This window comes from Periophthalmus magnuspinnatus, chromosome 20 (genome assembly GCF_009829125.3).
Source record: "Periophthalmus magnuspinnatus isolate fPerMag1 chromosome 20, fPerMag1.2.pri, whole genome shotgun sequence".
Taxonomy (NCBI): domain Eukaryota; kingdom Metazoa; phylum Chordata; class Actinopteri; order Gobiiformes; family Gobiidae; genus Periophthalmus; species Periophthalmus magnuspinnatus.
Genome location: NC_047145.1, coordinates 4,526,042 through 4,550,495, shown reverse-complemented (window position 1 = coordinate 4,550,495; position 24,454 = coordinate 4,526,042). Strand labels below are relative to the sequence as shown.

General features: G+C 35.4%; 2 protein-coding genes across 2 annotated transcripts; one reads left to right on the top strand and one right to left on the bottom strand.

Moving 5' to 3' along the window:
* Nucleotides 1-333: 333 nt before the first annotated feature.
* rmdn1 (regulator of microtubule dynamics 1) lies at nucleotides 334-11,962 on the bottom strand. The gene is made up of 10 exons (XM_033985647.2): nucleotides 11,390-11,962; nucleotides 9,565-9,670; nucleotides 6,224-6,308; nucleotides 4,431-4,590; nucleotides 3,453-3,542; nucleotides 3,305-3,360; nucleotides 2,979-3,066; nucleotides 2,322-2,352; nucleotides 1,411-1,544; nucleotides 334-1,251 (listed from the first exon to the last, which is right to left on the bottom strand). The coding sequence occupies exons 1-10, from the start codon at nucleotides 11,507-11,509 to the stop codon at nucleotides 1,210-1,212; spliced, it is 912 nt and encodes a 303-aa protein (XP_033841538.1). The 5' UTR covers nucleotides 11,510-11,962; the 3' UTR covers nucleotides 334-1,209.
* A 213-nt stretch (nucleotides 11,963-12,175) lies between these two features.
* On the top strand, nucleotides 12,176-24,353 carry LOC117388040 (copine-3-like). The gene is made up of 16 exons (XM_033985488.2): nucleotides 12,176-12,247; nucleotides 12,763-12,936; nucleotides 13,756-13,935; nucleotides 14,200-14,274; nucleotides 14,352-14,423; nucleotides 16,193-16,270; nucleotides 16,760-16,849; nucleotides 19,073-19,171; nucleotides 19,248-19,331; nucleotides 19,822-19,881; nucleotides 20,985-21,118; nucleotides 21,479-21,533; nucleotides 22,010-22,061; nucleotides 22,447-22,580; nucleotides 23,492-23,725; nucleotides 24,111-24,353. The coding sequence occupies exons 2-16, from the start codon at nucleotides 12,772-12,774 to the stop codon at nucleotides 24,228-24,230; spliced, it is 1,632 nt and encodes a 543-aa protein (XP_033841379.1). The 5' UTR covers nucleotides 12,176-12,247; nucleotides 12,763-12,771; the 3' UTR covers nucleotides 24,231-24,353.
* Nucleotides 24,354-24,454: the final 101 nt, after the last annotated feature.

Sequence of the window (24,454 nt, the reverse complement as noted above, 5' to 3'; positions counted from 1 at the left end):
TAACAAACAGCTTAGACATCATTTCCAATGTTTATGTAATTAAGAATAAATCAACATTACAATTGTTTTCATTAAAAGTTAATATGATACGACAGGTCAACTCTGACATTTAAAATCAAAATCATATGATTCCTTTTACAAATTTTCTATTTATTTATTTTTTGTGAAAACAACTTTAAATCAGTATTTCATTTTGTAAAGAGACATATTTGTAAAGAATAAAATGAAGTTTGGGATATTGGTGTAAAAAACATCAGACTAATTCCATCAGTTTAGCTGATGAGTTATTGTAAACTAAGAAATGATGAATAAACAGAACAAAACAGGACATTTGAAGTTGAACACTAGTAAGTTTAATATGGAAGAATATTTATGTAAAACTTACATTAGCAGCAGCTGTTACAGCCTTTTTAATGCAAAATAGTATGTGAATTCATTTAAATAACTATTATTAATCACTCAGTGGTTTTAATTACTTAAACAGTACATGGAGATCTTAATTCTTCACTTTGAATGTTCCACAGTATGACATTAAATTTATGTGGTGCATTTATTATATTTTGGTTGTTTTATTGCTTGAAAAACATCTTCACAGAGATGGACAAAATTAATGCTTTGAAATAATTGTCCAATTTGAATGTTTCTGCCAAATTTTGGAGAGAATTTTCATTCTCATTTCAACTTAAAGGTGCATTTTGAGCTGTTTTTATCTCTGTCTGGAATGTTCCGAAGTATGTCATTAATTTGAACTGTTTTGCATTGTAGATTTTATTGCTAAAAAAATACCTTAGAAAACATCAATTCTTACTCTGAGCCTCTTCACTGATCTGACCTGTAATTTGACCCGGATGTGTTGCCTGCTCGTCTCCATGGAGATAAGTTTAATGCCATACTGTGGAACATTCCAAAGACTAATAATATCTCCATGAGCGAAAGCAAATGGCAGACCCAGAAAAGTTACAGAATGCACCTTTAAATTATCCTGAGATGGCGCTGTCGTCCTACTGGTCCAAGTAGAAAGAGCACAACAATCTGTAAATCAGCCGACAGACTCATCACAGCAACGTGACACTGAAGAAGAAGGAGCAGATATGACATAAACAGAGATCTGTACATAAGAACCTAACGTATGATCAATACAGAAGATCTAATGAACCTAATTAAGTTTAGGTCCATGAAGGCACCACTGAGTTACATTTAAGGTCAGCTTCAGCCAAGACTGTTTAGCATGTCCACCGCCTCTTTGTGAGCCTGCACAGACAAAGAAAACACCATTGGTAAATAAATATGTATCTTAAAGTGCAGCTTCAGGATATTCAAAACATGTTTGTATGATATCATGAAAAAGAAAATAAACACTGGATGAAAAAGAGTATCTGGTGTGTAAAATGGTTTGTTTAGATACTGCACCTCTTTGTCTTCATGGGTGAGAGGGGGGTACTCTTTGGCTTTGGTCAGCCACAGTTTGGCCTGCTCTTTGTTGTTCATCCTCAGGTATGTTTTCCCGAGCATAAGCAAATTCATACTGTAGAAGTTTGGATCCACTGCAAGGAAAAAAGAATACAATACACACGACCAGTCAAAAGTTTGGACACACCATCTCAGATATAGAGAATTATATATAGAATTATGTAGCAAAGACAAAAAGTTAAATATACATACAAATATTTTGCGACAAAGCAAAGGGCAGCTACTTTGAGGATTTGAAAAAATATATAGAAAGAAATTGTACTTATTTAACATTTTTGATTGGTAGTAATTTAGCTAGCACAGGGTTTAGTCAGACTGTGGTACGTGAACGCCCTCTGCAGCTTCAGTCACATTCAACTAACAGAGGATATGCAGTGACATCATTTTATTTGAAAAATGCTCCTCGACATTATTTATTTTATTTCATCAGGACGTCCCATTGAGATTGCGTCTGAGATTTGTACATGTCGAGCCACATTAATCCCCATGATTGTAAGTGCATGAGAGTTCATCTTGTAAAGCTGCATCTGTGTTTGGACTCACGCCTCCAGATGACCTGACCTATCGCAGCGCAGCATGGTGTTCTGAGCAGGAACCCACATGAACCAAAACTGGACTGTTTAAAGAGAAGTAGGGACTATTTTGCATGCGAAAAATGTGCAGGGGTGAGCGCTTCATCAGATTAGCATTTTCCTGAGCTCTTTCAGTGAGAGTCGTTCTAGGTCAATACATGTGTAGAACTCAATTCAGAGAGCTACATATATCAACTTTTATTTTAATATTATTTTTACACACACTTTACCCAGTTCCCAAGGCAATTCTGTTTTCAATAATTTAGTTTCATACTGTACCTGCTTCAGCTTTCAAGAAGTACTCCACAGCCTGAAAAAGACAAGGAACATTTGAACAGAAACAAGAGCCTCCGGAAAGATTATACTTGTTTCTTTTGGCAGCCATGTTTCTGTCTGTTATCCCCAGGGCAAAAGGAGCTCACCAATACTGACTGTGACTGAGGATTTAACAAATAATCGACCAAATTGTAATCCATATTACACTATTTTCTGATCTACGTTCTTATGTTGTTTCCTCATCACAAACAGACCTGGAGTTGTGTTTTGTTTCATTCACACATGTTTAACACACAAAACCCTGCACATTTAGGCTTAGTTCTTCTATCAAACAGAAAACACTCCACCATCCCATGATGTCATGTGGTAATACAGGAAGTGCTCCACTGTGGTTTAAACGCCATACGCCTTCACTAGAATCATTTGGATGATTTCAGTAGCTGATGAATACTACAACTTCATGACATCACAAGGTGGGACCGAGCATTTTGAGCTTTGGAGATGTAGACTGAAGGGTTACTCAAACGTGTGAATGAAACAAAATACAAGTCCGGGTGTGTTTTTGATTAAGTAACAACATTGTAACATGGCTTAAAACTCACAGTTGTCAATTTTTCAATAATACAGAACCTTTAAAGAAATCAAATTAAACCAACTGACCTCTTCATACGTGGATGTCGGGGGAGTGGCAAAGATAACTGCTGCCACTTTGCGCTGGTACCAGGGCAAATCCGCAAATGAAAAACACCTCAAAATATATAAAAAAAACATAATTTGATTCAGGGAGGAGCAGCCATGAAAAAAATATTAAAGACAATTTCAGTTAAAGGTGCACTATGTAACTTCCCTCCTTGGAGTTTAATAACATATTGTGGAACATTCTAGACAAAGCAGTAACATCTCCATGGAAGCGAGCAGGTGGCAGACCCAAATCATTCTGCCCTGTTGATTTTATAGTTTTATAACAATTAATTTTACAATCTCACCAGTATCCGAGGATGTGGAGTGAAGTGGCATCTTTAGGATTCAGCTCGAGGGCTCTCTGAAAAAAACAAAACAAAACAATGCATTAATGATAAGATATATATAAATTACTACACATACTGCACAGATGTATTCTAAATGTTCACAAACCAGCAGATGGTCCTTGATGACGTACGAGTTTCCCAGCTTCACTTTGATTCCTTCATAATCTCCCACGTTACTCAGACAAATGGCGTACCACTGCAACACAAACACATCAGCTAATAACACGTTTAAACTGATCAAAACTGCACATCGTCCAATAAAACGTTATCACATGACTCCAATTTGAGCCAAAATGTGTAAATAATGTCTAATATCACTATGTCTGGCACTAGGGAATTTGCCATAGCAGTCATTATTGTGTCTTTTCTAGTTCAGATGTTTGCTCAAGACAATGCAAATAGCTAATTTATTACATTAGATAACTTTGTGAAATAGTTAATTAAAATTTTTACAAGGCAGTCTTTCTTTTAAGGATAATGCCCTCTGCCCTTTTTAGGAATTTCCTCTGGGGGAGGAGCCACCTCTGGCAATTTTGATTTCTGTCTTATTCACCTTGATCTGCACCACCCACTTTTACTTCTAAATTCTCCTAAACCGCACTTTCTTTGTCAAATTAATTCAAGTTTATTTTTATAGCACATTTAAAACAAATTCAGCTGATCAAAGTGATTTACATAAAAGCCATAAAAAAACAACAAATATACAGATAAAAGGATACATACATAGAACAATAAAACAGCAAGATGTCCTGTCTAGCTAGTATTAAATGCCAGGGAGAAGAGGTGGGTTTTCAATCTAGTCTTAAACTGTGCTAAAGCCTGAGAGGACAGGTAGAGGGCGCTGTTCTCTAGCCTGGGCGCTGCCACAGTAAAGGCTCAGTCACCTGGCTCTGTCAGGCTCTTTGGCACAGCAGCAGGAGCTGGTCAGCTGACCTCAGGCTCTGGGTGGAGTATAGAGCTGCAGTAACTCCCTCAAAGAGGGCCCATAGAGTGACACATGTAAACACAATCAACATTTTGAATTGCACCCAACATGACATCGGAGCCAGTGCAGGTTCACAGCACAGGTGTAAATCTGTCTTACCTTATGAGCAGCGAAACATGTTTCGTCTTTATCCAGAGCTCTTTTGGCGCACTCAAGAGATTCATAAATCAACTGCTTCTTCTTCTCTGGTGCCGTGTCAGGCAGAAGAGCCACATCCCGAGTCACCCGAGCCAAACGCCACAAGAACTCTGCATCATCTCTGAAAAAATATTTACAATCACTACTGATATGTGACATCACACTGGGGGTGTTCTGCATGTATACCTACAGCAGAATGTTTATCCGTTACCATGGTGACACAATGCACACATTAGCAAACACTGCCAAAAAAGTTTTAAAATTCAAAATTAAAATTCAAGAAAAAATATGAAATGGATTCAAACAGCACATTTTCAGGAGTCTGTGATCAATACAGCTTCATGGTCCTGTTTAGGAGTTAAATTTTCAACAAAAAAGATGAGAGTGACGAACTGAAAATTGTGGGCTAATGCTAGCTAGATTGTGACTGTAATTTTATTAGAAAGGGAATTGTTTAACAGCACAAATCTACTCAAATGTTGTAGTTCCAGCTAAGTCAGCTGTTTTTGGTCAGATTGTGTTAAAATAAAGCTCAGATTAAAGTCTAACTTGAGTAACAGAGCTTCAGACAGAGTAGTACCTTAAGTTAGCTTCATATCCCCAGACAATTCTGATGACACCAGCTGCAAAGTATCAATCTAATAATAATAATAATAATAATAATAATAATAATAATAATAATGCCTTACACTTGTAATGTGCTTTACAGGCTCAAAGCTCTACACTACAGTCATTATTCACACACTTGGTGATGATAAGCTATTATTGTGGCCACAGCTGCCCTGGGGCAGATGGAAACGAGGCTGCCAATCTGCCTCATCGGCCCCTCCGACGATCACCACCAATCATTCGCGCACACGCCACTTTCATTCTAGGCAATGTGGGTGAACTGTCTTGCCTATGGACACAACGACAGAACTTGGTCTGAGCGGGACTCGATCCTCTGACCTTCGGGGTGGGGTCCACTATTAACCTTATATTTGGATGTAGCAGTGCTAAGGTTAATGATGGCTGAATATAAGATGCACAGAATACAATAGAATCTATTGTTGCTCAGAGTCAAGGACAGTGCTGCTGACACACAGAGATACAAACTGATCAAACTGTAAACTCACTAAACTCAGAGGTACATCAGGTTACTTTATGACGCTGTGCTCATATTTCATTTATTCATATTTATTGATACTTGGCAGCTGATGTCATCAGCATTCCCAGGGGGTGTGATGCTAACACAGCTTTTAGGCTCAAATTGGAGTCATTTGATAATGTTTGCATCTTTGCAGCATCTTTTCAACAGCAGAAGTGTAATGCAACTAGAAGTGGGATAGTAATCAATACTAGAACAAGTATCAAAACTAGATACTCTTTTGAGCAAGTACTACTCACTACTAAAAAAGTCACATTCACAGGACAGAAATGACCCTTTTCTGAAGCTTTAGAATGATCTTGAGGTGTATCAGAATAAGTATAAGACACATAGACTAGTATTCGCCCATGGACTATTATGGAACCGACCTGGACGACTGAAGGATTACACAGATATAAGACACATGGTAATGTAAAAGAAAGTACTATTATCATCATGGAACCGGAACTGGTATTGCGTGTCAACATCTAGTTTGAAATTGCAGTATTGTGACAGCACTATTACATAATAAAGAGCCGTTTTTTTAAGTAAGAAAATGTAAAAAAAAAGTCTAACTAATGTTTAGGTCAAAAATGAGAAATATAGTAGAGAATACATTAGTACATACCTGTCTTTGTGCTGCAATAGTAGTTGATAGAGTTTGTCTGTTTCTGCGCAGCTGTAAAGGTAATCTGCCTGCTCCAACACCTCCTCTGTGAAAAAAACAAAAAGAAATGTACTCTCAGACTGAGTTGTCAAAAAGATACTAATCGATACTAAAACTAATATCAAAACTATCTACTTATTTGAGCAGGTATCAATACTAAAAAGTCACATTCACATAACAAAATTTGAGCTTTCCTGAACAGCTTTAGTGTGTTTTAGAGTTTTATCAGAACAAGTATGAGACCTCATGATAATATAAAGAAAGTACTATTATTTTGTGTATAGAAATTACATTATTTTGCTAAAAAAGAGCATTTTAGTATCGAAATTTTTGTATCGTGACAGCATTATTCTCCACTACACGTCTAGGAAAAAAATCTTAGAAATCTGTCTTTTTGAATTATATCAGTGATTTTCAAACCTGGCAATGGATGTCAGGATTATCTAGTTAATCAATAATATTCAAGTCACATTATAACTGTATTTAAAAGTAGTGTTGTCACAATGCTAAAATTTCAAACTCGATTTTAATACTAAGGAATAGACACTTTTTATTTAGACAATAGAATGTGGTTCAACATTAAATGGTAGTACTTTCTTTTATATTTCCATGTGGCCTTATATCTGTGTAATCCCTCAGTCGTCCAGTAGATTCACAGTGGTCCATGGGAGTATACTAGTCTATGTGTTTTATACTTGCTCTGATACAGCTCTAATTTCTGTCCTTTGAATGTGACTTTTTAGTATCGATACCTGCTCTGCTCGTGAGTATCTAGTTTCGATACTAGTTAGTATCTGATTTTCAATACTTTTGACAACACTATTACATAATAATCATGAAGCAAAATTAAGTAATTTCAACTCAATCTAGACTCCAAAAATGCCAACCTAAAGGTAAAATATGTTTTTATCTGTTTATAGTATCAGTATTTGAGAAAATCTTTAAATTGTTTCTTCATACATTAATTGCAAGACTAAATTAGACATGACATCCTTACAAACAACTAATTGTCTTGCCATGGCTTGCATTAAAGCTGCTAACCCTGTAGTTTAAATCTGTACAAACATGTTCTGAAATGTGATTCTTGTATTAGTCTTTTGTCAATTGTTTTGGAGATGTTTAAAACTTCAAAAAATGTTTCTATTAAAACAGACCTACCTGTGGCTGTGGCCATCTTGAATATGTAGTTGTGTATCTTGCCTAGCCTGTTGACTTGCCTAGTTATCTTGTCTAACTAGTTTTCCTTTTTCTTGCTTTGGGTTACGTGTTATGACACGTTATGACCACAAGATTATAATAACTTAATGAGGACTAATTAGCATCTATTGAGAAGTTAAGCAAATGTGAAAGGTCTGCTGACAACTAGATCATCAGAGTTTAACAGTGACAGGTTTAAGGTCCAATCAGTTTAATTTTATTTATTTATTTATTTATTTATTCATTCATTCATTTATTCAGAGTAATAATAAATGCATCAATGTGCAGTACTTTTATAGACACAGTCACTTAAAGGGACAGTAGTGTAAGATTTTGAATTCCATAAGCATGCCCTAACTGCCCCCAGACACAAGGTAAACATGTTTAAATTAAATATATACTTTTTACTGATAACTATTGTGATGGTCAAGTTATTTATGTTATATTTTTTGTGTTTTGATTCTCAAGATTGTTATCCAGTGAAGGGTATATCAAGAAATAAAGCTTCGTCTACATCACACATATAAATCAAAACACTGAATTCATATATTCGTTTAAATACTGTTTAATGAAGTTACATATTGGCTTGAACACTGTTTTAATGCTTTAACACTAAAATCGTTTATTCATTATAATAGTGCCCTTTAAAGGCAGTATTGTATGTTCTGAATAATGTGAGGCAGGTGGGTGCTTTGCAGAAACTCCTTTACAGAGATAAGGCAGCCTGGGGAGACTCGAGGCTGAAAAACAGACCAGTGCCGTCGGGGATGCTTGGGAGAGGTTAAAGAAGTCGGAGAGAGGAACCAAGGCATCAACCTGCTCAACATAATATTTGCATTTTCATGTTGTATTTTACCTTTGGGTCAAGGGAAAGGCAGGCAGTCAGAGCACATGGCTTAAGATTTAAATTGTCATTTTTGTCAGGGGCTTCTCTGACACCTGCTTGCCTAGATTGCTCCACAATATGGCATTAAACTATTATATCTCCCTACAGATGATGATTTTAAAATTGTGAAACTCAAAATCCCTCAAAAACTTAAATTATCATTGAATGCAAAATACTAAGCATATGATTTAAAAAAAAAAAAAAAAGTAAGCTACAAATCTTTCTACACATTGATTGAAAGAGTCAACACCTATAAATACCTTGGGTTTTGGCTTGACAAAAATATATCCTTTAAAAAAAAACATATCTCTGAATTAAGTAAATGATTTTGAATTTACTTACATTTTATTACAGAAACAAATCTTGTAGATATAATCTGCATGCAGATTTCAGTCTCTACTTTGAGACCTTTAGATTCACTCTTTCACTTAACTCATTTCATAACAAGTGATGAATTTAAAACCCATCACTGTTCACACTATGAAAAAGTAGGTTGGCCATCGCTTTTTGTCAGAAGAGAACACTTGTTAAAATGTATTCATAAGGGACGACTAAGACTGCCTGAATATCTCACTTGTTTGTTGAAATTTGATACGTTTAATACAAGATCTCATTATTGTCTATGTCTAAAAACTGGCCACACTAGAACTGAAATGGGGAAAAAAGCTTTTGGTTATTTTGCTTCCTAGAAATGGAATATATTTCAAGGATGTTCAAAATGCACTTTAATAATTTGGTGATAAACATTTACAATCACACCTGCACCTGTTTTTAATGTTTTAAATTGGCCTTTGTAGTTACTTGTTTTGTTTGTTTTTGTTGTATTGTTCTGTTTAAATAAAGATAAATGATATGAAAAGACTACTCAAAGTAAGAATGCATGTTTTTCAATATATTTTTGTGCAAAAAAACACCCACAATTAAATTAATACTAGACTGACATGTTTAATACCATACTGTGGAACATTCTAAGCAAAGCAATAACATCTCCTTTGAGACGAGTGGTAGACCCCCCCACCAGAAATGTTACGCAGTGCACCTTTAACCATTTACCAGCAGTAATAGGTAGTCGCGTTTAGAAATGTATTAATTGCAAAATATTATCACACAAACAAACTACACTAGCAAGGTTGATGGTTGATGTGTCTTGCTGAAGAACAATACACTTGTATACAAATCTGGTAGCAGAAATTGAACCGGCAACCTTGCAAATACCCACCTCTGTCCAAAGCGAACACCATGACTGAACGCTGGACTCTTTGGTAGAGTTCATGCCCAAGTAAAGACAGTGCAGGAATCCCTAAAAGAACAGATGCCCTCCCGCTCTGTGAAAACAAATCAGAAAATTAAGTTGGGACAAAAAATGTGTTGTATCATTTACAAGATAATACAGAAATTGTTGTTTTGAAGGTGTGTAAAGTTAGACTATGAACTAGGCCTGGAAATCACAGGGTCTTTCACAATTCGATACGATACATGGCTCATGGTACAGTATAATTATGATATGATGATACATGTGATAATCGATATATTGTGCATGATACTCTGTGATATAATCCTTTTTAAGAACCAAATACATTTTAGCAACAATATTTCTTTGTGAAACCACTACTTGTGCAATACATTTATGTTTAATCGTCAAAACAGTGAATATGTCAAGCGTGTTGCATAAACAAGTTTCCTTCCACTAAATAAGCAACAAAATTGTAGCATGATCACAAAAAAAAAGCTAAAAGAAACCATATACTCTTGGTCATATATAAATACAGCAGCCCATGATAATGATACTGTACCACCAAATTTACTGTGACGATATGCATATTTTAAAAAAAATATTTTTGCACACCCATAAAATTAACTATATTATAAGCTGGAAAAATTGATTAAAAAATAAACACGTTTTTTAAAAATCTTAGTGAATTGAAAAATTGGCCCAATTATGCTCAGTAAGAATGATTATGTTTGAGATTATCAGAATAAATAGTGTTTTTAATACATTATTTGATTGGTCTAACCCTTTACCAATAGTCAGAACATATAGCCTTACTACTGACCCAGTGTTTTTGGTTTGGATTGCACCTATTACTTTGAACCAATAACTTAGACACCAGTTACCGTAATGAATATTATTCTGTTCTTCTTATTTTCAGCTTGGAAGCAAAATATTTAAAATTAGTGTACATTTGTTGTATTTAACCTTACTTGCTTTACAGCATAATGAACAATAGTTTAGTCTCAGCTGCGGACTAACCCTGGCCAACCTTTGACCTACATTAGCACATACTGGGCTACTAGCATTTGTGCTGCTATGAGCTTAAATGCTACTGCTTAACTCATGCCTGCACGAAACTAGCTTTGGCACTCAATGCTTCATTGTTTGAACAGCAGCTATTGAATGAATGAACTGATAATTATTTTTTTTCTCGCTCATCAGAAATTAGGAAAAAGAACATTAAATTACATTACTGTAGAAATTAACTTAATAAGGCCATTTCAAGCTAATTAATGATTTATTATGAAACAATAATTTATTTATGAAACACTTTTAGCATTTGAATAACTAAACTATATGAAGACGTCCCTTAAAACTGTGACCAAAAGAGGTGTTAAAGTTATAGAAATTGTTATACAGTAATATGCTTCAGTTCTTGGCATGTTTGTATAAATACAGACCAATATTTCAGTAGTTCAATAACTGAATTTATACATAAAATAAAATGACTTTCCATGTGACCTGGGCTACCTTAACTGTACTAGATACCAGTTATCTGTAAGTATTCCCCAACTGCAGCAATCTTAACTGATATCTTGATTATCCCAATATTTGCCATGCATTTGACACAATAGACCAATGTCTGGGGGTTGCCTCATTTGCCCAATCTGCAATTGGAAACAACCAGTTTGCAGTTAACTATTGAAAATGGACGATGCTTTCTTTCTCTTTATTTATACAGAGGAACCCAGGGAGAGCTCTGTTGGGCTCTCTTTTGCAGGGTTGGCTAGTAAATGCATAGTAATTACAGGGGGAAAATGACCTTATTTACCTTAAATGGATTTGCCGTCCTTCTCGCAGCTGTCCAGTAATAAAATGCTCTTGTACGTATATTTTTGCTTCTAGAGACAGATAGTACAGTCCTGCAGAGAGTGAGCGCGGTCCCTGCCATTGTCTCAGTAACTAAAAGAGATCAAACCAGTGTTAAGTGTTCATCAGGAAGAAATGGGAAGAGCCGAAACACAACACAGGCAGGCGCAGTGTGTCCTCGAAAAGTAAACAAAAACATCCACGGAACCTCTACTAAACGGCAAAAATGCAACAAAATTTAAGATAAAAAGAATCGCTACAGATTTAAAAAAAGGAAACGTTTCATACACGCGTAAAATATCGTAAATATAAATCAAAACAGGAAAAACAAGTTAGATTTCATCGGAAAGCGCTATTTTTAAGTGTTTAAAATTCCCCAACTACGCATATTATTTTGTTATTATATTATAACCATGCGGATCTAAAATGTTTTAATTGAAAGTTAGGTTTATAACAAATTATTTCTAGATTTTGTAACGAAAAGCTAGAAAATATAAAATAAGGACTGTCCTTTAAAATACGAGTCCGACGTGAAACAAGGTATTGCAAGGGTTCCTCTCTGTGTCATCCGCATCTCATCAATCTCCTCAAAAATGTCTATATGTAAATTAATTATTTCTTTTTTCATATATTGAAATAATCACACATTCTAGTCCATAAAAAGTATTTTTTTTTAAATATTTATTGTCGACATATTTTAGTTCCCACCCACTACTTACGTCGGGGTCTCAGCTGCTCTTGTCAGATAAGCGTAACGAACCAGTGATACACGAGACTTTCAAATACCACCCAAATTGTACACTTTTGTCCATTTTAACAGGTATTATAAGCATGTTTTGTATTAATGAAAATATGAATTGTAGTCTAACAATGGACGCGATAGTAGGAAATATCACTTTCGCATGTTTGTTTTGGTTTCTAAAGCTTGATTAGCCAACAGCACACACCCACCTGCAGGCATGGTAAAGCTAATTCTGCTTCATTTACAGTAGCACCTTGCATTAGCATCTTGTATTTCTGCCAAAGCTAATCATATCTGCTATATATTATACATAACTTAAACATACAGCCAAAAAAGTAGACCTATAAGTAATCCTATGTCAACAGATGGAGAGGTTGTTTTTCTCAATCTTCAATAAAATAAAAAATAAATAAAAATAAATATAAATATAAATATATATATATATATATATATATATATATATATATATATATATATATATATATATATATATATATATATATATATGATATCAATATTTTGTATAACCTAGAAATTAATTGACTTTAATATATTTTTTATGTTTTGTAAATCTCTATTTCTTTTCCCCACAGGCTGTCCCCATGGCTTCATTCGGGACCCCAATGCCAGGGCCCAGTCCCACATACTTGGCCACTAAAGTCGAGCTCACCATCTCCTGTGAGAACCTTATGGACATGGACGTTTTCTCCAAATCTGACCCTTTATGTGCCCTGTACATCAATACTACAGACTCCAACTGGTATGAGGTGAGTATACAGAAAAATAGGCGTATCACCAATTTCAGAAAACAATGTTATCTATAAAATTATTTACTTTGACTCAGCAGTTCAAATTATATACGAAAATGTCAGTAACACTGCAATATAGGTGAAGTAAAATCAACCAAATAATTAGTACAACAAAACAAACAACAATATTGGCCTACATGAGGCAGGATAATGGAAAGTAATGCCAAATATTATGACCTGGAGCTCAACAATGACTGCCCGCTCAACAGTGACCACCTGCTTAATACTTTAAATTCAGAAAGCACATTTAAAACACCAGATTTGGCTAAATGCTTTAATAACTTGATGGTTTATAAAGTTTCAGAAACAGAATTTAAATAAAATTATAGTTCTTCTGGTCAGTAGTTACCGTGTAGTGAATTAGCCCTGAACAAAATTTCAAATATCATTTTTTGGGAAAGTTTGCGGAAAAAATCAATGAGAAATTTACCTTCTGAACCGGAGGCTGGGCGGTTACTGTTGAGCTCCACACGAAGATTGTGAAATGATATTTTAACCAATGTTTATATCCAAGAGTAATAACTAACTGCCTAACTAACTTTAGATAGTATTTCACTTAGTTGAAGTACTCATTTTTCTGGCTGGTGGTTTATCACCTCCTTGTCTCCATGGGCATGTCATGACTTGTCCATGCCTGAAATGTTCCACAGTATTGCATTAAGCTTATATTTTGCATTTATTCCATTAAATGCAAAATATGCATTAAAAAGTGCTTGTCTCCATGGGGCAGTGTTTATTAATGTATATTTTCATTATCATCTGTGTTTTTGTACTCAGTTTGGTCGGACAGAAATGATCCTGAACTGCCTGAATCCAAAGTTTGCCAAGAAATTTGTAATGGATTATTACTTTGAAATGGTGCAGAGGATGAAGTTCTGTGTGTACGATATCGACAATGACACCTACGACCTCAGCGATGATGATTTTCTGGGTGAACTGGAACTCACTCTGGGTCAGGTAAAGACATCTGCTTTAAAAAACAGACAGGAATAGGAACTAGTTTTGCCACAGTGCTAAAATTTTAAACTTGATTCCTATACCAGGAAAGGATTTGATACTCTATACTAATTTCAAAAACACAACAATAATAAGAAAAAAACAATATAATTTAGTTTTGAACATTATCATTTTTTACCAGCTCTGATATAATTTGTTGTAACAGATAACATAAGTAACATATTTATTGCTAACATGGTACTTTTGTGGGTTCACTGTGTTCAGATTGTTTCAAGTAAGCAGATAACACGACCTTTGTTATTACAAGATAGGAGACCAGCTGGTCATGGCACCATCACAGTAAGTTTTGCATTTGAACATTTCAAGATAATTTTTTTCGTGTAAAAAAAAATATTCTGTGTCCTGCTTTTACATAGATTTGTGCAGAAGAAATAACTGATACAAGAATTGCAAACTTTGAAGTGTCAGCGAGGCATTTGGACAAAAAGGTAAATAATTATAGTTATTATGCAAGGTGCACTACGTAACTTTTCTCCTTCTTATCTCCATGGAAAGGTTATTTCTGTACCTAGATTGTTTCGACAGCATAGCATTAAAGTTATCTACAGTATCTCCATTTAATTCAATTTATTATTGTAAAACCGCAAATCACAACAGCAGTTGCCTCTTAGGGCGATTTAACCAACAGAAAGTTAGAAAATCCAGCAGTGAAACAGACATTTTTCAATAACAGACAGATTAACCAACATTTGTAGAAAACAAGCTAATGGATAACTGTCACAGAACATTCCCTGTCCTTAGATTCTCCTTTTGCAGGAAAAAAAAAAAGAGAGAAATTTTGAAGAATGTTGTGCTTGATTGTTTCAAACACTGCACTGAGGCCAACAGAACCAGGACTGAAACCAGTCCATTGTCAGCAGCTAATAACAAGTCATTTGTGACTTGTTTTTAACTAAATAATGCAGTTTCTGTGCTGTGGTGAGCTCTGAATCTTGATAGAAATACTTGTATATTTATTTATCTTTATTTATACAGGGGGACCCAATGAGAGCACTTGGGCTCTCTTTTTCATTGGTGCCCTGTTTAAAATACAACACAAACCGAAAAAACAATCAAAAGAAATAAGTCCATATAAAACATCAATAACAAGTGCAGGTGTGTGTATAAAAGTTTGTTATCAGATTATTAAATTGCAATTGTGTCACCAACGTGTCTAGTTTTGCTTTTCCTTGGAGCATATTCCATTTTTGTGAAGCAAAACAGCTAAAAGCCTCTTTCCCATCTCAGTTCTGGTGCGGCTCGTCCTTAGCCTCATACAGTCATGTGATCTGGTGTTAAATGTTCCAGTATCAATAATTAACAAGCAGCTGAGGTATTCTGGCAGTTTTTGAAGTAATCCCTTATAGATAAACTTAATGCAGTGCTGTTCTCTTCTAACAGACAGTGATGGCCAACCCAATTTTTTCATAGAGCGTACAGTGATGAGTTACAAATCCATCACCTGTAATAAAACGAAGGGCCGAGTGAAATAGTGGATCCAATGGTTTCAAAGCAGAGGCTGAAGTCTGCATATACACCACATCCCCATAATCCAGTACGGATAGGAAGGTTGCTTGCACTATTTCTTTTCTGTATTTCATTGGGATACAATATAATTTATTGTGTCCTGAAGTTGGCGACAAAGTTGTTTAACTGCAACACTTTCAAGGTTATTTGAGACAAAGGGAAGATTAAAAAATAGTTCATAGTTGGCTAATAAATCAGGTTCAAGATTAAGTTTTTTCAGAAAAGGTTTAATCACTGCATATTTGAAGGACTGGGGGACACTGTAATCATTATCTAATGATGCATTTATCACATTAAGGATAGAATCTATAATTAAATGGAGGATGGCGACATGGAGACATAGACAAAGTTACAGGTCAGATCTGTGAAGAGGCATGCACAATGCATGTTTTTCAAGGTATTTTTGAGCAATAATACCATCTGTACTTTAATAAAAGCAAGATAGTTAAGTTTAATGCCATACTGTGGAACATTACAGGCAAAGCAACTATATCTCTTTTGGAAACAAGCCAGAAAAGTCATATCATGCTTAAGTGGACTTGCAGTATATTTCAAAGTCCACCAAATTGTAATAAAGAGATTGGCAATTTGTTTGGATGTTATTCCAGAAAAGTTACCCAGTACCCCTTTAAATTAAAACCATTGGAACTCAAGAGTCAATTCAGTTTTGTTTAATTTCATGTGTTGTCAGTATTTGTGGTGGTCGGATCCTTTCCTGGAGTTTTTCAAACAGACAGAGACTGAGTGGCAGCTGGCTCACAGAACAGAGGTACAGTTCTTCACATTGCATATAATTTATAACCTTACATTTTATTCATTACACACTTGGGTAACACTTTATATTAACTGAATGTGAACCCTTAATAAAGCATAAATAATAATTTCATTGTCTGGTAATCAGGAGGTGAGTGGTTAGCATGTTAGTTGTTGTTAGCATTACCATGATCGCCTAACTCTGGCCTCTATGAGTTGCGAAAAGCTCTTATAAAGTCATTGGTGAATAATTAGGATGCTAAGAACACAAAAGGTAATTGAGGAATATCGTTGGACCATTGTAAAACATGAAAAAGTCAGGTGCAGTGCCTTTAATAAATATCCTAACCCCATAATTAAGACATTGCTAATTCTGACTCATTCTTAGTAAAGTATTTGTTCATTATGAATTAAGTGTTTGTTTATGCTTTAATGAGGTTGTAAATAGTGTAGTCATTATAAAGTGTTACACAAGCTGAATTAAAAAATGTATTCTTGCTCACAGGTGGTGAAAAACAACCTAAATCCAATATGGCGGCCATTTCGGATCTCACTGCGAGCTCTGTGTGGAGGAGACGTAGAGAAGACCATCAAGGTAGAATATAATGTAGAGTGTGTTTGAGTTCATCTCATTTTAGTTTTATTAAAAAAATAACTAACAAGACTAGGTGGTTCTTAAAGTGTGGTACAGCCTGTGTACGCTTCCCCTGCTTGTCTCCATTGAAATGTTTTTATGAGCGACAGTGGCTCAGTGGTTAGAGTGTTGTTCCGAGTCAAGTCCCACTCGGACCATGTTCTGTCATTGTGTCCTTAGGCAGGACAGTTCACCCACATTGCCTAGTATGAAAGTGGTGTGTACGCGAATGATCAGTGGTGGTCGGAGGGGCCAATGGCGCAGATTGGCAGCCTCACTTCTGTCTGTCTGCCCCAGGGCAGCTGTGGCTAAAATAGTAGCTTACCATCACCAAGTGTGTGAATAATGACTAGGATTTGACATGCCTGTAAAGCGCATTACAAGTGTAAGGCATTATTATTATTGTCATTATTATTATTGCTGTACTTAAATTGTTCCACAGTATGGCATTAAATTTATCAATCTCCATGGCAGCATCACACAAGTTACAAGTCAGATGTGAAAAGGCATGCCCCATCATAATGCATGCATGTTTTTCACTGTATTTTTGAGTAATAATGCCACCTGTAATTTGATAAATGCAATGTGGATAAGTTTAATGCCATACTGAGGAACATTCCAGGCAAATCAATCGCATCTCTATAGAGACAAGCCGGAAAAGTTACATAGTGCACCATTAATTATATGTGTAATTTACGCATTATATTTCAAGTCCACAGAATTGTTTGGAGTTTGCATGTTGTTCCAGAAAAGTTGCATAGTGTACCTTTTAATGCAAACCATTTGAAGTGTTTACTCTTAGTACTAGATCACATGATCAGGTTTAGTTCTGGTTGAGCCTAGTTGTAGAAATATTTCAGTTTGAAAGTCGTGCTTTCTATTTTATCTGTAGATTTAGCTTTGTTATTCAAAATTTAGACCGAATTATAAGTTTGTTTTGTCCTTTCAATTACATTAACTGCAAACTACAATCTATACCAGATGTTATATAGAGACAGATACTCTTCCAATTACTCTTACTTTAGTATTAGTAGTAGTAGTAATAGTAATAGTAGCAGTAGCAGTTGTTGTAATAGTAATAGTACAGTAGAACCGCTGTACTTAAACTTGAGTAACATTAGGCCTACTCTTATCAAGATTTATGCCACTCTACTTATAATTTATTGCTTGGTTGAAAATCTCTAACCTACTAACCTACTGTTTTCATGTTGTCATTTTTGTTTTCATTTTGATTTGCCTCACATTAAAACCAGGTGCTTGTGTGAACCAGCGTCGCTAAGCACGACTCATGGCTACATTGCACTAAGGTGTGATATTTTGCATTTTTTGTTGTATTAACCAGCATTCAGTTATTTAACATTAAAAAAGTGTTAGCATAAAAAATAACTTACCATTGTTGCCAGTCAGGGCGCACAATTGGAGAAGAATAAAATATGTGACTTTTAAAGGCTCTTGTACCTGATTTTACTGTCCTAAAAACATAAAAGACTGAACTGGTTCATTTTAAACAGTTTGCAGTCGTCCAAAGTTATTCCTCACTTACCTTATACATTCAGAGCATCTTAGGTATTCACCAGGGGCTTATACTTGCTTTTCACAACTTTCAGAGCCCAAAGTGGAGTTTCGGCATCATGGTAACAACAACAACTAGCATGCTAATAGTGCACTTCCTGATTCCTAGATGATAAAACTATATAATTAGATGTAGACAGTACACAGTGGACATATTTTGACCTAAAGCGCTCCACATACAATATATCTGCACTAGGGCAAGACAAATTTTGCTCAAATACCTGAACAAAAATTGTGTACAGCACCTTTAAATACTACAAAATCGATATTATTGAAATATTTTAATGTACCTTTTGACACAATAATTTCAGAAATAAGTGCATGCCTTATTTTATTTCACTCTCTGTCTTATTATATGGCACTCTCTGTCAAAAATGCCATTAACATAGAGAAAACCCAGATTAAATCAAGGCTAACTTACAAAAATCACAGCTAATTTGCGTCTGATGGAGAATATTGGTGTTTTTGCCTTATATTGCTTTTGTTTTGATACCGATTATTACCGCAATAGTACAGATTCTTTTGCAATAGATTATATTGTGCAACCCTAGTCCTAGTTGCCAGTAGAGGGCGCCAGGTACTGAAATTATGAACTTTCCCTTTATTTCTAAGGTGGATTGTTATGACCATCACATCAATGGCTCTCATTCTCTCATTGGAAGCTTCAAAACGACACTGACTGAACTGGAAGTAGCAACACACACTTCCCCTGTAAGATATGTTTTCTTGTGTCTAAATCTAAACATAGTATAATGACAATAAAACTGTTATTACATGTCTTCGGCAGGTTGAATTTGAATGTATCAACCCCAAAAAACAGAAGAAGAGAGACTATAAAAACTCTGGAGTTATTTGTGTGAGACGATGTCAGGTAACCATGACAATAAACATTAAAGATACACGATCAGTCAACATAGACACCCCATCTCATTCAAGTTTTTTTTTTTCTTCATTGTTAATACTTTCAAAATTTTTGATACATACAGAAGACATCAAATATATCAAGAAGATATATGGAATTATAGTAAAAGTAAAAGTAAATTGTAAAAAGAAACAATATTAAATAACTACTAAATATTTTTCAACAAAGCAAAGGGTGAGTACTGTGAGGATTTGAATATAAAATATTTTTAAAAAATAGTAGAGTTGTTAAGCTTTTTTTCTTTACTACATAATTCCATATATCTTACTTTATATATTTGATGTCCTCTGTGTGTATCCAAAATGTTGAAAGTAAAGAATAAAGACATTGAATGAGAGAATGTGTCCAAACTTTTGACTGGTGGTGTAGATTAGATGGATAGATGGATAGGTAGATCTATGATGAAATGTAAAGTGCATTCAGTTCTTTTTGTCATCAGGTGGAGCGAGAGTTCACGTTTCTGGATTTTATCATGGGCGGATGTCAGTTTAACTTCACGGTAACTATACGCACTTATATACTGTGTCTTCCAAATACCACATTTACTCATCTAACCCATTATTTCAATTCAAATTAGGATTTTTTTTTTCCTGTTAATCAACTTCATTTGTGGTCTGACACATTCACACAATGCATACATGAAAACAAGGGTATATCATACCATTGATTAAAGGAGGCAGTTGATACTTTGCAGCTGATTTCCTCATCATTCTCTGGGGGTGTGATGCTAACTGCAGGTTCTGCTCTGTCTGAGGCTTTGCTATTGTTGTTATTTCAGCACAATCTGACCTAAAGAACTGACTTAGCTGTAACTACGACAGGTGAACTGATTTGTGCTGTTAAATAAGTTTCTCTCAAATAACTTCACAGTCACAAGCTCGCTCACGTTAAGAGTTTTTCAGACAGGACCATGAAGCTCGTATTGATCACAGGCTCCTGAAATATGCTGTTTAAATCCATTTTGTATATTTCTGGCAGCTTTGGCAGAGTTTTCTAATGTGTGCATAGTGTCACCATAGTAACTGGTGAACATTCCGCCCTACACATACATGCGGAACACCCCCAGCATGTTGTCACTGCAAAGTATCAATATAAAGATAAAACAGAGGTTCAGTCTACTCCTTCCTTTTAGTGCTTGTTCAAAAGTCTGAAATTGATTAACTGACACATGCCCCAAGATGTTTCTGATTATCAGATTTCTCACATATAAAAAAACACACGCCATAAATCAGATTTCAGGTTCCACCACTTGTTTGTATTTATGGAGATGGTACTGCTTTGTGCTGGAATGTTCTACAGTATGACAATAAACATTTCCATGGAGATACATACAAGATCGTTTTTTTTTTGTTTTTTTTTTCAATTCAAAGATCCATAAGGAAATAAATGCTAGATAGATGTGTAATGCAATACTATGTAATGTTTAAAGCAATAACATCTCCATGGAGACGAGCAGGTGAAAAAAGTTACACACTGTGCCTTTAAGTAATGATTTTGACTGGCTATATAAAAATGCAACCTACTACATGACATTTACCCAGACCCAGAAGCTTGCCTCATTTTTTTTTTTTTTTCTAATTCTATTTTAAATTTTTTTCACAGATTGCCATAGACTTTACTGGCTCTAATGGAGACCCAAGGACGCCCCAGTCTCTGCACTTCATCAACCCAGAAGGCTACAACGAATACTTGGCTGCGATTTGGGCCGTGGGTACAGTGATCCAGGACTACGACAGGTAATAAATGCACTATAATCTGTATGTAGGGCATAAAGGTGCACAATGTAACTTTCCTGTTGGAGGATTTGCCACCTGCTTGACTTTACGGAGATGTCATTGCTCCGTCTGGAATGTTCCACAGTTTTGCATTTATACAATTACAGTTTTTATTGCCTTAAAAATACCTGTAACCTGGCCTAGTGGTGTCACTTGTTTGTCTTCATGGGGATAGTTAAGTTTAATGCCTTAAAGTGGAACATTACATGCAAACCAATTCCCTCTTCAAAGACATGGCAATCAGATGGTACTCTCCACCAGAAAAGTTACATAGTGCATCTTTAATTTAATCTAAAACTAACATGGTCTTGTTTCTTTTAGTACCAAGATGTTTCCTGTCTTTGGATTTGGAGCCCAGGTGCCTCCATCTTGGCAGGTAAAACGATGCATTGGGAGCCTTCATTTGTTTACACTTTATAATAACTACACTGTAATTTGCCTGACAAAGCATTAACATGTCTTCAAAGGAGATCATCCACAATAAGGCAAACTTATTTACATTGTCTTACATGTATTCAATTACATGTCTTTGGTTTGGGATGTTTTAGAGCAATAACATTCATTTGTACTGTGAGTGTGTTCGCCTCTCTACAGATTTGTCATATAAGTTTGTTTTATATTAATCATCATTAGGTAGGTATTTGCTCTTAATATCTTCACCTTTTCAGAGCATCAACAATACAAACTTGTCAATTAGCTGAAAAGATAGGCCCAGTCTGAATTCTGCTCTAAACCACATGCTTGCTGACAGAGGATTGACTGTACACTTCTGAGTTCAAATGACCCAAGCTGATCATTGATATAGAAATGTATCTTAATTAAAATTTGATTCATCTGCAAATGTTTCCTCAGGTTTCTCATGAGTTTCCAATTAATTTTGATGCTACAAATCCCTTTTGTGCAGGTATGTGCAGTTAAAAAAGAGTGTAACGTTATTACTTTTGATAATATATAGTGATGTGTGCCAAAATACCATCATCTCGAGATTTTAAATTTGTTGATACAGTATCAATATTGTGGACTGCTTAGCTAAAGAAAAAATTGTGTATGAAATAATTGACACGTTCTCTGTTTTGATAATTAAAATTGGTGTATTTCAGTTAAGTTAATAAAAGAAATAGTATTGTTAAAATGCTTTTGCTTTTTAAAACATTTTTGAATTTATCAATTATCGCATGTATTGTAAAATGTTGATATTATCCTGTTGTATTGTGTATTGCATGATATCGTGATGGACTTTGTGATTCAAAGCTCCAGTACATAGTAGTTGTTGTTATTGTGTACTGTAGGCATTGAGGGAGTGGTGACGGCATATCAGCAGTGTCTCCCTCAGCTCAAGCTCTGGGGTCCCACAAACTTCTCCCCGGTCATAAACCACGTGGCCTGCTTCGCCCGACAGGCTCTGCAACAAAACATGGCATCAGTGAGTCTGTTTCTACTAACTCACTTACTTTCTTTCATTTATCTTTGTATTGAACACTTTATTATTGATAATTGTATAAGGGATGCACTGATATCGGCGCCAGTCCAGGAAACTTTGCTGGGTCAAACATCGGTCCCATGATACTGGTTCAGCCGATATACTGTTTGGCCCTTTCATTTGAATTTTTATTCATACAAAGCTGTTCAGTTTTATAATAAGTTAACTGTGTTTTTTCCATTCTGAGTGCTTACACTGGTATCAGTTAATATCAGCTATCTAAAGATACTCAAAGTACTGACATCAGTATTAGTGGTATTGGTATCGGTGCTGAAAAGGCTGGTTAGGTGCATAACTTAAATTGTACAAAACATGGAACATATTACTTATTTTTTTCGCATTTTAAAGCTTTCCTTACAGTCTTTAGACAACAAATAAGACAGCCACCTGCCAAACTAAATAATACCAAGTCTCTACCCACAAAATTTATACTAATGATATAGTAGATCTTAAATAAAATAAATGCAGTATTAGAGGTGGTGCTGTGTGCTTTTGACACCTCCCAGTGTTGACAGTTTTTAAAACAGTACAAGAAACTTGGATTTACAAAAAATTTAATTTGTCTGATTGTTAGAAACTGGAACATATCTGGGGTAAACCCTATTTGATTATTATTTGAAAAGATAAAAAATAACTGAACACTCTTTCATTTGTAGCTTCAGTTGATTTTCAGTAAAATGTAGCATCTCCAAAATTGATATTCTCATGCTTCACACCTGATTCCTAGGTTCTTCAGTTATAGTTGGTGAGTGTTATGGCCCAGGAGGACCATATTTGCATACAGCTGGTGATGACTTGGTTTGGCCCTTGATATAAGCAGCATGTTCTGTTTGTTTTCTCTCTGTTTTTCAAAGCAATACTTTGTGCTCCTGATCATCACTGATGGAGTGATCACAGACATGGACCAAACACGCAGTGCCATAGTGGCTGCGTCCCGTCTGCCCATGTCTATCATCATCGTGGGAGTGGGCGGGGCCGACTTCAGCGCCATGGAGTTTCTCGACAGTGATGACAGACTGCTGCGGGCGCCCAACAACGAGGTTGCTGCTAGAGACATCGTACAGTTTGTGCCTTTCAGACAATTTCAGGTATTTACTCAACATACGGGAACAATGCCCTCACAGTCCAAAGTGATGTACATGAGCTGAAAACAAAATGAATACAAAGAGTAGGAATCTATTTGTTTATTTGAGCTTCTGACCACCAGGCAATATATACAGCTGCCCTTTGACAAGACATTCAAACCATCTTCCCTGTAAGGATGTGTCAGTTTTGGGTGGATTTCAAAAGAACGTGAAATTGGAAAAATTTAAGTTGAATTCTTAAGATTATATTGTGATCTAAAGAATCACTTCACACATGTCAATTATGGTTTAACCGATTAATCTTGACATCATTAGTGGCCATAGGACTGGAATGAGTATTGACAAGAAAGGACAATAAGTAATTCTTATTTTTGTGTATTTTTTCCAGGGAAACAGTGTGGCGTTAGCTCAGAGTGTCTTGGCTGAGCTTCCAGATCAAGTGACGTCTTTTTTCAACTCCTACAAACTCAAACCTCCAAACACATTCAACCAACCCGAGCCTTTATAAGCTGACTCTTACTACTGTTAAACTGATGTATGCTACCTCATTCACTGCTACTCAGTATTTTCAATATGGAGCATGTTTCAGCCTTATCTGTGTCCAGTTATAATATGTGCTGAGCTATCTTAACACTACTGTCTGTAATTAGATTGTAACTTTTCTTGTGGAAGGTCTGCCACTTGCTTGTCTCCATGGAAATGTAATGAGATTCTTCCACAGTATGACATTAA